Source organism: Telopea speciosissima, chromosome 3 (genome assembly GCF_018873765.1).
Source record: "Telopea speciosissima isolate NSW1024214 ecotype Mountain lineage chromosome 3, Tspe_v1, whole genome shotgun sequence".
Lineage (NCBI taxonomy): Eukaryota > Viridiplantae > Streptophyta > Magnoliopsida > Proteales > Proteaceae > Telopea > Telopea speciosissima.
Window position 1 is genome coordinate 25,001,629 of NC_057918.1, and position 17,129 is coordinate 25,018,757.

The window sequence follows — 17,129 nt, forward strand, 5'->3', positions numbered from 1 at the left end:
GAATCAGCAAGACCCGATTCCAATCCGAATCGGCCTGAATCGGCACTTTTTTGGGTTGAATTATTAAATTTTTTTAATAAAAAAAAAAGCATATATTTGGATATGAAAAGAAAAACATTAAAACAAATTTTTATGATATATTAATAATTTATTTTTTGAGTATAATAATTGTGTAAAAAACTGCTACAAATGCTTAAAAATTCAGAAAAATATATGTTTGAAACTTTGAATATGAAAATAAAAAATCTTAAAATATTTTTTTTTTTGGGTAAATTGAAATTTTTAAACCTAAAGTACAATAAATTTGCAAAATAATTTGTAAAAAAACCCTAAAATTAATTTGAGTGATTATAATTTTGACAAAGGGAAAATTTCTAACATTCCCCTTAACTTACCCTATATTTACTAAAACTCTCCTACCCAAACTTTCTTTTTTGATTCCCCCAAAAAAACAAACTTCTACCTCTCTTACTGCCTTGATACTTTAAAATGCCAAATTGTCCCTCTATTTTGAAGAACCCAACCCATTTCTCACTTTACATCTAATTGGTTCAACTTATTTGGTTTGAAATCAAACCAATTTAATAACTGAAACAGACCAGGCAGAGGAAGAATCTGAGTTTCTTCCACCGTCTCTGAGAGGAAGAATCTGAGTTTCTAACTACCTCCTCCCACCTTCTTCTTGAAAATAAGAACAATGGAAAGAACAAAAACACATCTCTCTGCTACAACTTGATATATTAAAATCAAATTGCCTTGCTTCATATGTTATAGGCGGCATGAATTCCTCACTAAATTTGTCTGAAGAGGACGTAGGTGTTGGTGCAACTCCTTAAAACCTGGAAAATTGTCTCCTACTGTGGTCAAGCTTTAAGCTGCAATTTGATTATATTCCTGGTCTAACTTGGCCTTGACAATTCATGAGAAATTAGTAGAAGGTTCTTCTATAAGCAATTCTCCAATTCATTATACAAATTAGACTTCATTGTATCAATTTCTGGGATCAAATGGACAGAAAACGATAAAAAAAAAAAAAATGGATGGTACATGTTTTATGTATTTCAAAAACAGCACTGTTCTCGAATTTGATAAATTTTTATTTGAATACCTACTAATGTTCAAAACAATTGTAACTGATCCAAAATTAATTCCACAACCCATTATAAGTTCCAAGACATGTCATCGAATATCATCCAATATCAATTTTCAATTCATACATCATAATGTCCAAAGTCTTGTTGACCAATGTGGCTTGATTATAGTGTTGCTCATTGTTGTCAACACCGCCAACACACTCATAGTCTCATAGAGATGCATGATCAGTTGGAGTTGGGAGTCATCGCTTTAGAACCTTTTTAATAGATGCATCATTTTGTAGCTCAATTTTGGGGTCCGTGCCTTAACTTCGAGTTGAAGGTGATATCATGGGAAATATAGCCTTCGAGTCATTATTATTGCGACGAAAGAGTTAGGTCAATCGAAATTCGAGAGAGAGAGATATAAACTATTAAGCGAATCAGTGCGGATGACAACCAAATTTTGTATAAAAAACATTTTAAAAAAAATAGAAACACTTTTAAAACGAAAAAGGAGGTTTTTAATACTTTTTACAAACAGGAATATGCATTTAAAATGGTAACAAACGGCAACGTCATTTTAAATGTGTTTTAACGCTTTTTACAAACTAGATTTTGCCCTTCATTTTTAGGCCCTACATGATAACACCTATGTTTTTTTTTTTTTTTTTTTTTTTAAAAAAAAAAAAAAAAAACCTTTTTTAGAAATTAATTTTTAGGCCCTACATGATATTATGTTTCTCTATTACCACCGGTTCTTTTTTTTGTCTATAAATTAACAAAGTGCTAAGAAACACTAGAAGCACTGAGGAACACAAACACAAAAAACAGAAACTTTAATATAAATCATCACTGTTCCATAAACAAAGAGGGGAAATAAGGGGTGGAAGTTGCTCTTCAATGAGCACATAGTTAATTTGATGGGCAAAGCAATAATTTCATATTTAAAAAATACATCACCTCTAATGCACAACTCCCACCACCACCACCACCAATTTTTTTAGGTATTCAATGACATTTTTTAAAGTTTATAGATTTATAGAAACTCCAAAAACAGAAATTACATTGCATAACAAACATGTTTATGTTTCTTTTCTGGCCCAAAAATACAAATTACCATAGTTACCAAACACCTTTTTTTTTTTAAAAAATAATTTGTATTCAATAACATTTTTGCTTTATTCATATGCTTTTCATTGTAAAACTCTTCATTTATGCATAACAAACATAGCAAAAAATACATACAATGTGCATGAAAGTAGAAGGAAGGAGTGAGGTAAAGGAATGCCGTTTTCCTGGTATGGCAATTTTAACCTGAAATAAAGCAGAAAACCTAATAGCAAAAGCAGCAGTAGTACACTAATACATGAATCCTTTCATTTCTAACATATGCAGTTGTTGATAATGGCAGCATGCCTTGACCATCCTATCACAAGTCTTGCTTAGATACAAGAAACAAAAATTAATCATACGAACTTGTGTAAACAGATAGGTAAAAAAAGGGGAAAATTCGGAGAACCTACGGTGTATTAAGAAATTGAACAATTTCTATTCAAACAGAATCAATAGCCCTTCAATATGCAAAACTGAACCTAAGCACTAACTCCCATTTTTAAGAGGAATAAGCTGCCATCCATATCCAATCCAGCATGACAGTTTTTGCTTCCTCCAACAGATGAACCAAACAGCCACCCAGCTGATTATATTACTCAATCTATCTTTACTGATGAGTAGATGAGCCTTGTGAACCAAAAGCAAGCATAGAAACCAATAGTACCAGTCAGCACAAAAAATGCATATGAGCCAATCAGCATGTAACCAAAATACAGCACCCCAGACACCGGTTTCGTGATCTCAAGTTTTGTGAAGAAGTAGAAGGTTGCATAAAGGAAGAGGTAGAGTGCCGAGGACCCTGAGGTCAGGTACGATCTCCACCACCACAAGTAATCCTCGCTGCACAGCTGGAAGTAACATAGAACAACTGTGATCTCGGCACATGTGATGACAAGGATCACAAAGACTATGAAGAGGAAGCCAAAGATATAATAGAATTGGTGTAACCAGATGGATGTCAGAATGAAGAAAAGCTCAATGAAGACGGCTCCAAATGGAAGTATGCCTCCAATCAAGATTGAGAAGACTGGGTTCATGTACCAGGCCTGCTCTGGAATCTGCCTTGGAATCTTGTTTGTCTTCACGGGGTCTTCAATTGCAGGCTTCCTGAACCCAACGTAGCCACCCACAAATACAAGAGGGACTGATATTCCAAACCAAAGGAAAACAAGAGCAAACATGGTTCCAAAAGGAAGTGCTCCTGACGACTTCTGCCCCCAAATAAGAGCATTCAAAATGAAGAAAATAACAAAAACAACTCCAGGGAACATGAATGCAGTTCTGAGAGCAATTTTCTTCCACTCTGTTCCCTTAAACATCTTGTATGTACGGGCTGAGAAGTAACCAGCAAACAGGCCCATGAAGGCCCAGAGCAGGAGCATGGCTGTCATCAACCCACCCCGGTTTGAAGGGGAGAGGAATCCAAGAAGTGCAAAGATCATGGTGACTAGAATCATCCCGAAGAACTGGAAACCTGTCCCCACATAGACACACAGTAGATCAGAGTTTGATGGGGGCCGGAAGACATCTCCATGGACCAGCTTCCATCCTGTCTCTTCTTGGGCTTCTTCTTGGGTCTCCAGTTGGTTGTAGTTGGAGATGTCACGGTACAGTGTCCTCAGCATGATCATAGCAACCATGCCCGAGAGGAAGAGAACAATCATCAAAGAATTGACTATTGAGAACCAGTGGATTTGGTCGTCAGTCATAAGGAGATAGGTATCCCATCGAGATGCCCACTTCACATCACTTGGCTAAAATAAAAGATCATAGAAACAATTCATTGATAATGCTCCCACCACTCCAGAAAAGGAGGGAAAAGAGAACTAGAAAGACAAGAAATGGTTAATACTAAAGAATAGTGTACAGGAACTAACCTCAAACTCAACATCGTATGTGAATATAATTTCCTTTTTATTTTCAACCTCTTGAGGAGAATCGGAGTTGGTAACCGTTTTTCTTGCATGTGGGTCACAGGTTGTTAACCGAGTCTTCTCATTCCATTCACCTTCATATTCATGTTTAACACTGGACGAAGCAAGAGAATAAGATACCATATCCTAAGCATACATCTGGCAAGAGGAATCAGTACGATGACATCCAGAATGACAAGGGTTCCCATATAAACTGACCTGAATGGTTTGACCTCAAACCCCACAATCCTTGCAGAGTCAGTCTGTAAATCTTTGTGATACTTCACAGTAAATTGTAAATGGTTGTGAATAAAATGCTTTTCGCCCTTGACCTTCAAACAAAGAAAAGTAAAATAAGAAATTGACACGCACATATCACAAAGCCTGATGAGTAATAATAAAATGGCGGTGTGTCACATTCCAATCAAGCTATTACCCCAGCATATGCCCCTTTCAGTCCAACATGAAAGCCATGTTGATATACCGTAGGAGATTCCTGATCTTGCCTTCGCATCGGAACAACCAGAGGAAGATTATCCAAAATCCTGTAACACGCAACATAGTTTCCCCAAATAGTTAAGGCTTGTAATAATAAAGCCAAAAAGGTACAATGTAGTTTTCATGACTTCCAACAACAGTGCCTCACATGTAGACCCGGTATTCATCATCTATCTTTTCCTTAAAGGCCTTTGCAGAATTTTCATCAAGAGTTAACCGGCAGACCACATTACACATCTGTGGTTCCCTCATTTTAAACTGCAAAAGAACCACTTTAATTAGAAGGCATAACCATGCAACAATCAAGTCAGGAAATTTTGCAAAGCGAATGAATTATCTAATATATTCAACTAACCATATAAGGAGAGTTCTCAATACGATCACCACGAAGAACTTCTCCAAGATTCTCTGCATTGTCAATTATTTTCTTTGGACGGCAATAGGGCAGAGAATAATAGGAATAAGGAAGCTGAGTCTTTGTAGAGGACAGTTTGTTAACTTTCACCTGCAGTAGATCCCCCTGCACCCAGAAGAAATATATTTTAACACAAATTATAAGTGCATGCATAGTATTACAATTTACAAAATTTTAGCACGTGTAGCATAGCTAGTTGACCACATAGTTGGTGTTCAGCATTTCAGCCCCTTCTTTCTCTCTTCAATATATTTAAAAGTAACCCCCACCAACAAAAGAATTGAGTAATTAATTCAAAAAAAATAAATTTAGACTATAGTTCTTGATGAGAATAAGAGGAGAGGAACCAACAAATGCAAGAACAGAATTCGTTGAGCTTCCCAACCCAACAGCGATAATCCTCAGAGGAACAGATCATATCCGCATTCCTCACCTTGAAATGCATGGATGGCAGAACAAAAAATGCATAGGGGTTGCAATTCCTTTCCCTAAAACTTGTCACATATAATATAAAGTTCTACGCACTTCCAAACAGTCCCACTTGCAGATGCCAACCCCATATTTATAGCTTACCCTCCCTCCACAAGAAGAAACTTCCTCACTGAAATACCAGCCTTCATCCTATCTAATTTATATTTCCCCCTTCTATTCCTTTGTTTTAATCACCCTTACTTCTAGGAGCCTTCCATATGGAGCCAAGGCTAAGGTTCAAAGTGTAGAGTGAATGAAAGAGTGTTCTTACCAATGGCAGTACAGGAGAAGTGAATATGACAAGTAATTTGGCAGCACAAACAGATGCTTCACCTCAACCTCAGGCATGCAGCCAAGTAGTAATTAGTAAATGTCAGTCTTACTGTAAAGCCTATGCTGGATGATGCAGATAAGTCATCTAAGGGACTTACTTTATTGGAAATAAGCTTCGAGTTGGGTTATGTATGTGTTGGGCCTTTGATCCCATGAGTTTTCTTTGTAATTGGCCACTTTAATGGGCCTAAAATGGGGGTACAAAGTAGGCATACGGGATTAGGCTTAGCAGTAGTGTTATTAGTTTATTTCCATTCCTAATTCAAGTAGGAATACTTATTTATTAGTTGTCTTTTATTTCAGCCACATTGTAATAACTTAGTAGCTCTCCTTTTCATAGTAGGAGGAAGTTTTAAGTTTTCACAGTTTGATTAGGAGTTTAATTTTCAGTCCTATAAATACAATGGAAGGCCCACAAGGCCAGATATGATCGAATGAATTGAAGTTATCAAGTGCTGCTTAGCCTTAAGAATCTGTGAGAGCCAGAGTGGGTGGGATACCCTAGGCCTGAGATAGGTTTTCTTCTTCCTTTGTTCTGTTCTACCGTCAACTACTGGTTGTTTCTGCATTCTGAGTTTAATATATAGTTGCTGCTAGTGCTTGACACTTGATTTCAAGAGGGTTGATTGTTCCTTCATCATATATTCAATCCTTCGTATCAGGTAAAACCTAAACAGATTTTAATTTCAATTTAAATCAATCTGCAGCATACTCTGTTTTCTGTGTATTTTCAGCATATATTGTTTGGGCCACACATTCCAGACCCTAGATCTGTTTTCCATACAACTTTGGGAAGTCAAAGTACTGCCCATGAACAGTACTCGACCACTGTTCATGGTCCTTCTGCCTGCTGAATTGTGAGTTACCAAAGTTTCTCTTTTTTTCCCAGTTCTCTTTACTTCATAATTGGAGTTTTCAAATTACTTTTAATCTATCTTTTGGATCATCGCGAAACCTTAGGGCTTTGATTTGATTTACTGGGATTGAGGTCTGATCCAAATTTCAAATCAATCTGTTGGTTGGATTGAATGTAATTTCAATTTTTTCCATCTCAGGGATCTCTGCCCGTGAGATCGCTGTTTTACAAAAAAAACTCCCAAACCGTTCATTGGATCATTCCCATCTTTTGAAGGATTCTATTATTTACTTCCCTTGTTTACTTGTGGTTACCAATTTGAGATCTTCCCATTCTCCTCCATCCAATTTGAGATCACATTGTTCTCTTTCTTGTTCACTGAGGGTTTTCTATTTGATTCTGCCTGGGATTAGACCTATTCTAGTTCTAGTCTTACACTATTAGACCAATAAAACTAGAACTTAATGATGTTATGGAGTCAATAGTATTGATTATAATATTCATGGTTTCCAGAAAGAACAGTACACAGGCCCTTAAAGAAAAACCAATAGCACCATTATTGGTCATTGCAGTAACAAAATTTTGGATTTGAATAATATGGTGGAGAAATTTACATGGATGGACATGGTGAAATAATCAAAACTATATGGTCATAAAAGATCTCTGGACAATGTGCTCCGACCAAACTGCTTAAGGAATTTTTCTGGTATTTAGATGAAAGTGTGGTTTTCAGGAAATTATTCCTACTTTCTACTTTCTATTGTTTAGTGCTTTCAATATATTAAAGCGTTTAAAGAGGCAGCAAATCAGTTAGTTCTTCATGCTTACATCCCAGTCCATTTTTCCTTCAATTAATTCTCTGTTTAAATATGGTCCTCATGCTTGTAGGAACCTTCTCTACATCATATATACCATATCTAATGCTCTTAAATGACCTTCTCAATTATACTTACATGTGCATTGGTGCATAAGGTTCAGCACAGATATCAAAAGATTCTCTCAAAGAATTTTATTCCCATGACATTTTCAGGTTGGGCCATTCAAATTTGTGAATGATGGAATTCTACTGGATCATACTTGACCTTCTTTTCTCCATTTCTTCTTTCCCTAGTTGATTGAAACATATGCATCCAAAGGTGGTCTTAAGCTCTTAGGGTTTTCCTCTTGTCAAAAATGAATCATAGGTATCTATGACCAAGGTCACTTTCACATGAGTTTTGGACGTAAATTGCTACGTATAGACTTTTTTGTCTCCTATAATTCTTTTTTTCTTTTAATTTTCACCTCACATAGGTCATTTGATAGTAGGGTTTAACAATAGCAGTGAAAATGATGATGTCTAATGAAACTTCAACGTAGAGCAATAGTATTTTTGTGATCAGTAAGATGGCAAGATGACCAAAATGCACACAGAAGATAAAGAATTGGACAACCAATGATGCGATGCAGTAATGGAGAAGCAAGTGATACTAAGAACCACAAATAAGTCAGACTTTGATAACCAGGCCTCCCTCCCCCCCCCCCCCCCAAAACCCGCAATAAAAGAGCCCAAAACCTGTAGGGTTCAACATTGTGTTCCTTATTCCCATGAGAAATGACATTACAGGTCTTACATTCTTAACCATGGGAGCGTTCAAGCTTCGGAACTCCCCACCCCAACCCCCACCCCCCAAAAAAAAAAATAGTACCAGTAGAAATAGTCAAAGTGTAGATCTAACCCTTCACATGAAATACACCAAAGAAAAAACAACTTCTTTCCATTAAGCACCAATTCATCCATAATTAGCAGGAAAAACAACAGAGCCTGAATTTATTCCAGCTCACGCTCCATAGCAATCCACACCCCGTGAATGTCTAAAATCAGAGCAGCAATTCTTTCAATAGCTAATAAATAACAATAAATTATCCTCAACACCACACCATGATTCCTCGACCTCCATCGTTCCAATCCAGAAAAGACAAGCGACACTCAGTTCTCTCAAGTCTCATGCATCCAAGCGAACTAAACCATCCTCAGAAACGAAACCCACGTATCAACGGAAAAACAAATGTTTTTCGTAAATTCGATTAATAAACCTAATATTCTCTGTAACTTAAGCAGGTACTAACACAGATCTGACGGGAGAAATGTAGATCCAGCAAATCAATAACCGCATCAGGATTCAAGAATCTTACCATTAGGTCAGCCCCAACAGTTAATAGAAGGGGGAAAAAAAAAGTTGAAACTGACCTTCTCGAAATCCTCCGGAGCGACACCGGGAAGATAGAAACAATCTCCGCAGATGAAGAGCAGAAACAGCGTAGAGATCCAGAGACTAAATGCTAAGAACCGACGAATCTCCATGGCATCACAGATGGGGAGAGAGAGAGCTTAACTTCTCAAGAGGAGGAGGCCTCGAAGATGAAAGAGGAGATCTGGATCCACACCGTCGTGTTCTCTCTGCTCTTCTTTCAACCTTCGCTTTTGTATTTTCTTTTGTTTGTTTCTCTTCCTTTTACATTTATAATACGCGAAGAACGGGACGGGAAGCTGCACCGAATGGGGACAAAGGGGTGTGTGACTATAAATGGAAGAAAAATGTTACTTCACGTAACTTGGCTTATACAATTAACGGAGTTAACGGGCTTAATGGAACCTAATTCTGGGAATTTAGGGCTTGCATGATAATACTTGGCCATGGAAACGATTTTTTGTATTTCTGTTACATTGTCAAATTTCTGGATAAAAAATCATGTTTGGTAACGCTGAGATTTTTATTTTGAGATCAAAAAAGAAACAGAAACTCGTTTGTTATGCACAATCATTTCTATTTCTAAAATTTTTATAAAATTTTAAAAATGTCATTAAATACCTGAAAATTTGGTGCAAGTGGTGGTGGTGGACCGATGGTGGTGTTAGCGGTTGTGGAGGTAGAGGTGGAGGTGGAGGTGGCGCTGGTGGTAGTGGTGGTGGTGGTGGTGGCAGTGGCGATGGTATTGTTGGTGGTTGTGGAGTGGCAGAGGTGGAGGTGGTGGTTATGGTAGCAGAGGTGACGATGGAGGCGGTGGCAATGGCGGTGGTGGTGGAGTTGGAGGTGGAGGTGGAGGTGGCACTGGTGGAGGTGGAGATGGAGGTAACGGTCGTGGAGGTGACGGTGGCAATGGTAGAGGTAGTGGTAGTGGCGGCGACGGTGGTGGTGGTTGAAGTTGCATTGGAGGTTATGTTTATTTTGAACACAAAATGGTAGAAATAGTGGCAACTGCTGCTAGAGGAGGTGGTGGACGTGGAGGTGGTAGCGAAGAGTGGTGGCGGGCCGGCGGCGACAATAGTGGTGGTTGTGGTTGAATTTGCATTACAGGTTGTGTTTTATTTGAACATGAAATTACTACTTTGCCCATCAAATTAACCATGTACTCATTAAATAACAGCTCCCCCACCCCCATCCCCTTATTTCTTCCTTTTATTTGTGGGATAAAGAACCTTCAAATTGGAGTTTTTTTTTTTTTTTATTTCTCAACAACATTTTTGTCTCGGTTCATTCCAGGGAATAAAAAAAAATGAATTGATGTTAACAAACAGTTTTTTTTGTTTCCAAGAACAAAAAAAAACAGAGAAATAGAGAAACATACGTATTATCATGTAGGCGCTAAATTACTTTTGTATTTTGCCAATGATGTACATTTGGGTAATATAACTCCGCCAGTGTTACCGATCTCAACTCTCAAGCCCGACTAAAGGAGGAAGATTGGTGTGTCAGGTTAGTAGTTGTCATTGGGAAAAACAAAAAACAGCCAAAGCTTTTTACATAGATTCTTTAACCTTATATTATAAACGTTATGCTAAGGCATTCCCCCACAAAATAAGCAAAGCGCTACACTATGACCTGGGTGTAGTGAAAATTGAGCAAGGGTTAGCTAGAACGTCCTCTCTAAGTGATATGTTGAATTGGCACCCTAATGCAGTGACAAGTATGGAAAGGTTTTTACACTATGGACGAGTGTGGGTAAAGAAGCTAATCCAAGAGCTTGTGATTAGATTATCATATTAGAATATTGAATCTTTAACAGGTAAAGGAGAAGAAGGATTAACATAGCTTGTATTCAAGAGACTAGATGGAAGTGTAAAAAAACCTAAGGAGTTTGATGACTTTAAACTTCGATATACAAGAAATATAAATAATAGAAGTGGAGTAGGCATAATAGTGGATAAAGTTTTAAAGAATGATGTGGTGGATATTAAAAGATTCGGAGATAGAATTATATCTATCAGGTTTACGTTGGAGAAAGAGATTGTCAAAATAATTAGCGCTTACGCATTTCAAGTAGGATTGGATGAAAGTAGTAAGTTACAATTTTGAAAACACGTGGACTAATGCAAGGAACCTCATCTTGAATTGAGCAACTTTCTTGCCCTTTTAGTATAATATGATTTTTTTATGAGGGTAAATCTTGTCAATTTACATGAGTACTCGAAAGATATGCAACACAATGATAATTTTTTTATAATAACATAATAATAAATCAGTTTCAAATTATTTTGAAAATATTTTTCTACCAATCCTTCAAGAACTTTTGGGAATAAGACAATGACCAATAAAAGGAAAGTTACAACTTTTCACTTCACCATTTTGGTGACAATAAGTGGCATCTAATAAATATAGAGCAAGGATTGAGATATCAGTATTGGTATTGGTATTGATAGAGATCAATACTGATATAGATCGGTCGGGTATGAGCCCAGATCGGTCAATATTACCCCTACTTTTCATTAAAAATTAAGTTTTTTGACTTTTTTACCCTTGAATCGATACCGATACCTGATCCAAGATCGGTCAGGTACGGCCTCAATGATACCAATACGATCCAACTGGTTCGATACCGATACCTCAATCCATTATATAGAGTGAGGTTTCCTCATTTATAGAGACCTTTTGACACTCCCTTGTCTATACCAATTTCCTCTCAAATGGCAAGTCAGATGAGACCAAATTTTGGACAGGTAGATCCTAAGGTTCTCTACTTACATGCTAAGTTTCAGTCCAAATGGAGTTTTTCACTTCATAAAATAGAGGGCAAAAGAATTTTGGGCTACAAAGAGGGTGCATGATTACCAAGATAATGCATGGATATACATAAGAGAGTTAGTGATTGAACCATATATTACATAATTATTACTATTATATTATCACTTTAACGTCTATATTTCATTTTAACGTCCATATGGTCATCCTCAATCCAACAAGGTATGATATTTGATGTAGGCTTTGTGGATTGACCAATTTTATGAGACATTTTCAGATGAGTTAGCCTTAGTACATACTAGAATAAAAGGTCACAATCTTACAAATAAAAGTAATATATTAATCTCAGTCACGCATACAACACAGCGAAAACAATAAATATTAGGTAATAGTTCAAGTCAAATATATACACTACTGGTAGCTAAATACAGATGTGCACAATAAAAATTCTCTATTTGTCATCCATGTAGTTATATACAACTTACAGTACACAGTTAATTCATCCTTCTGCATTATTCATTCTGAAATAACATTGTTCTTAAAATATCTCTGTGACTCTGATATCCTAACACTGCTCTCATTCCAAGAATTATGGAGCTGTATAAGCTTGTTCACATGTCTCTTCATCTGAAAACATCCATATAGGGGGTGAGCTAATGCCCAGTGAAGTGTATATGGTCATATACATTCAAACATTCAACCGTACAATTACTAAAATAGAAACAGATATAACAATTTGTAATATTCATTCTAAATTTAGTTAGGTCAAGTCCTGGCCATTTAGTGAACTACCAGACTACACATTAAAGTTGAGGGTAGTAGTCGACCTCGTATCATTATTTTACTCGAATCTCAAGCGTTGCAACCTTGGGGAGGATGATATAGTAGGCATCACAGATGCGCTTTACTTCATGTAACAAGTCACCCAGAGCACTGGGGAGAATCAACATTTGGCATTAACATCTCTCTAGATCACTTGATTTCTCCATGTATGTAATCACGAGGAGTACTGGGAAGGACAAGCTCTAGATTAAAACATCTTACTAGTCTTGCCTACTCCATGTATCTAGTCACCAGGAGCACTGGGAAGGGCAAGCACTAGTCTCATGTAGACCGCATTATCGTCTTATTCTAGTCATCAGGAGCACTGGGATGGACACAATTATACTCTCTTTCTCTTTAAGGCCCTCATCCAGTACACAACTCCCTACTGGAGAGGGGCGGAAGGCACATGTTGTCTTACAACAATACCATTCACAGGAACACAGCAGCTCCACAACAACTCCTAGGTATTCAACTTCTCTTCTTCTTCCTTTCCTCTTCTTTCTTTCTAGTCTAAATTTTATATGCTTGAATGCAAGCCAATAGCTACACCAACTGAGCTCAATCAAAAGAAGAGAGCAGATGAAGGAGATCCATTACAGGATCCAAATTCTACAATTAAATTTTGTTTTCTACTTACCTTAAAGTTTAACCCATTTTCTCTTTTCAATCTCTTGAACTCAATACAATACTCTTTTAATCAAGTTTACCTTCAAATAACAGTGGTGCAGCACCTCAAGAACCCAGTTGATAGTCTCTTTAATCAAATAAAAAAGTGATTCAGTTTCACATTCTCCTCTTTAATATCTAACCATCTAATCAAATAAGAAACTGATTTGCTTTTACCTCAAAACTCAGTTCAGGTGATTAGAACATCCAATCTCATCTTTAATTCCTCTAACAATTCACTAATCTCTCAATCCAATACTCAAGTGGTAGCCCAATTAGGGGTGCCAAACCTAGGCTGAATCGGTAAAATCAATAGAAACTGATCGGAAAAACCCATATTGAACTGAATCGATCCTTATCAGATTGATTTTGGATTGATGTATGATGGGACCGGTTGAAAATCGGATCGCACTGCAGAGGCATAAGCCTAAACAAAAGCTAAAAAAGAGAGAGAAAGAGAGATGTGAAGGGTTCAAGACGTCTAGATAGAGACTCACTATTAATTGAGCCCAAGTGCTCTACTTTGTCCTCAAATCTTCCATCAGAGACTAGTGCATTCCTCTCCATCCATATAGGTATCTCTCTCACATTCTGTGAACCAGCCTGGTATAAATCTGGTTCAGTTCAGGTTCAAGTTTTGGTTTCTCCATTAAAAGATCCAACCTAATAGGCTCAATCTAAAGCTGCCTGTGGACAACCCACTGCAGGCCATTTTAACCCAAGAGCTTGATGGGCCTTAATAGAGGCAAAGGAGGAAAGTATTGTCATGTGGATATTTGACTCAAATTAGGTTGAGGCCTCCTCCTTACTTCTTAGTCATTGTTCTTTGGTAGAGGTTGCATTACCAATTGAGTGTAAACGAATGGGTTTCTGGGCTATTGGGCTAGATAGTGGGGATGTTCATGGAATAAGGTTCCTTAGCAGGCCCAACCCAGCTGATTTTCCAGAGTGAGTTGGAGAGCCTGGGCCAACAAAGAAGCCTATTGATCTAAGCCCAGCCCATAAATTGCGATATGTTCATTTGTTAAGATCTCTAATCAGGGATACCCGTGGGTGGAGCTTGGACAAGCCCAGCCAAGTTAGCTTCCAAGCTCCACCCAAAGTTAGCAAGACTTAAAAGAGTTTACAAAAAGGACCGAGTTTTTCTACACCCACAGTGAATGGCATCCCCTACATGCCACCAACTTTTGGTAGGCTGGCGGCATGCCCGGCCCTCTCCCTACACTATAATATTTTAGCTGCTAATAATATGTATTCTCATGATCGTCTCCAGGGAGCTCAGCGCCCAGGGTGCTGCCAGGTAAGGGTGTCAAAACCTAGTCTGAACCGTTAAGACTGAACGGAAAAACCTGGGCCGAACCGAACCAATCCTTATTGGATTGGTTTTGGGCTGGGGTATTGCAAGACCGGCTGAAAATCGGACCGCACCGGACTGACCGATAACAAACCGAAAATCGAACCGAATGAAACCAATAAAAAAAACATAGAGTATAAGGTTATGAATAGGTGGATTGATTACCCATTGATTTCAATATTAGTGAGCAATTTTCTGGTTGTAAGGGGAATTGTTACAAATCAATGAGCATGAGGTTGAAAAAAGGGAAATTGATTAACCATGCTTCTTCCATTGATCTCCTTGTTTACTATACAAAATTAGTTGGTTATCCAAAATGATTTGATAGTAGAGTTCTTTTTGTGATTTCAATATTAATTATCTTCTCAGTGATTATTCATTGATTTCAATTTTAATTACTTTCTCCTTACAATTAATGATAAATAACTATATGATTTGTAACAATGATTTCGCTACAAACTTTATTTATCCATTGATTTGAATATTAATTATCTTCTATTCTTCCCCACATAATTTATTCTTCTTTGTTTGAATTACAACAAGAACGGATGAACATATCAAATCATTTTTCTTATTTTTGGTTGTATACTGTTTTTTGTACTTGGGAAGGTGAATTGAAGTGTTTTTATTGAATCTTTTCTCACTACAAATTATGAATTTAAGATTTCATTGTGGCTCAAACCCGAAAGCAAACCGATCTAAACCTGTATTAACCCAATATTGAAAACCCGAAATAAACCAAAACCACATCGGACCGAAATCGAAACCGAAGTTTCTTAACGGTTTGGTTTTGGTCTCACCATTCTGAGACCGAAACCCGATTCAGCCCGACCGAAACCGAGCCGAACCGATCGTTTGACACCCCTACTGCTAGGGGGCATCCAGCGGTTGAGCTGTGCCGCACACATCTCGATGCATGCCTAGGGATGTGTGTGGCACAGCCCAATGGCTGGCAGCACTACCCTGGGCATGCTGGGCTCCCTGGAGAAGAGCTAAATTCTATTCTATTTGGGATCCAGCTCCTCTCCACTGTCACTGAGCTGACTAGAGGGACTTCTCTGGTCAGTGCAGAGGAGTCATGGCCCTAGCAGCCATGTAGACACGGTTTGTTATCTTGGTATCACGCTCAGATCGGCCAAATAAGACACATTTACCCCTGTTTTTATTCCATTTTACCCTTGTCCGTATAGGTGGATCGGACCGGTCTTGGCCGACACTGATCCGATCCGAGACTGAGGTTACGAACCTTGCATGTAGGGGATGTACGTTGCAAAGCTCACCAAGATGGCCACAATTTGTGTAGCATGAAGAAGGGTAGATATGACCAATCAAGTTACTTCGGCAAGAAAAAACCTTAATTTTTTCAATGTTGTTTACCTCCACATGTTGCACTCTATTAGGTGGGGTTCTGATTCAAAGGATTGGGCCTTTTTTTTTCTTCTTTTGGGCCCCAGCCCAGATCCATACCCACCAATAATGTGATATTGGGACTTGGGATCCATATTAATATTGTGATTTAAAAAAGTGTGGCCCTTTTGGGTACAGCAAAAAGTTAAGAGGTTCCTTTTGATATTACTTACAAGTTACAAGTGTAGTGTATGGAATGTGGGTTCTTAGGGTAGATCTAAGCATAGGTAGGTGTCCACTTAACAAGTTACAGTTGGCACCAAGACTTTCATTAAATGGGACCCACCCTAACTAGAGAGATCCCATAGACCCCATACAAAAAAAAATTAAATTTATTCCACCACTACTTTTTAATTGTCTAAAGAAGTGTAAACCAAACACATTCCACTGTCCACCTTAAACTTATGCTTCTCTGCTTGTCCCCAAATATAGAGAGAGAGAGTTGGGTGCTTTTTGACAAATTTTAGTGTATATTCCCCTCTTTTCAAACTTAACATAAAATAAGAGAGAATAATAATATAGTTGGAGACTTTGGAGGGAGGGAACCCTAATTTGGGGCAGTCGGTGATGTGTGGGTTCAATCATGTCCAACTTTATAAAGAACATAGAACCTAGAGGGAATCTTGATGGTAACCCAAATAGAAATCAAAAAGGAAGGAGAGAAGATGTGAAAAGGTTAGAAATTAAAATAAGAGGTTAGGGGAAGAGGGAGACAAGTGGTCCCCTTGAAAGGAATAGAGCATATCAACTACCAACCATCATGAGAATGTGACCAATCAGCATCATTTAGTTATGATACTCTCTCCTCACGCCTAATTCCAACAATTGCATCTTTAGAAGTTACAACCACACACACACATACATATGATTATATCAAATAAACAAAGAAAAAGAAACACACACACACACACATATTTGAGGATCATTGACTTACATCAGTATCTCCTCATGGGATCACCTTGGTTTTGTGAATTGTGAGGTGAGGTGCCCACTAGTGAGAGTGAGAGAGAGAGAGAGAGAGGAGCCCTTAAAATGGCTAAAAGCATAAAGCTGCCTTAAGGACATTGGCTTGATCCTGAATATGGAGATGATCTCCTTGAATTCTATGTTCCTTTTTTGTTAATACTATTGAAATTTTAGTTTACTTCTTCATTTTGGATTCTTTGCTTGCTTAGAGAAAATGAGGAGGATCCCGATAGACA

General features: G+C 37.8%; 1 protein-coding gene across 1 annotated transcript; it reads right to left on the reverse strand.

The window, feature by feature from the left end:
* Positions 1-2,436: 2,436 nt before the first annotated feature.
* On the reverse strand, positions 2,437-9,130 carry LOC122656415 (transmembrane 9 superfamily member 8-like). Its single transcript, XM_043850921.1, has 7 exons — positions 8,906-9,130; positions 4,956-5,120; positions 4,749-4,858; positions 4,539-4,647; positions 4,322-4,434; positions 4,067-4,217; positions 2,437-3,943 (listed from the first exon to the last, which is right to left on the reverse strand). Exons 1-7 carry the CDS (start codon positions 9,017-9,019, stop codon positions 2,786-2,788), a joined length of 1,920 nt encoding a protein of 639 aa, XP_043706856.1. The 5' UTR covers positions 9,020-9,130; the 3' UTR covers positions 2,437-2,785.
* Positions 9,131-17,129: the final 7,999 nt, after the last annotated feature.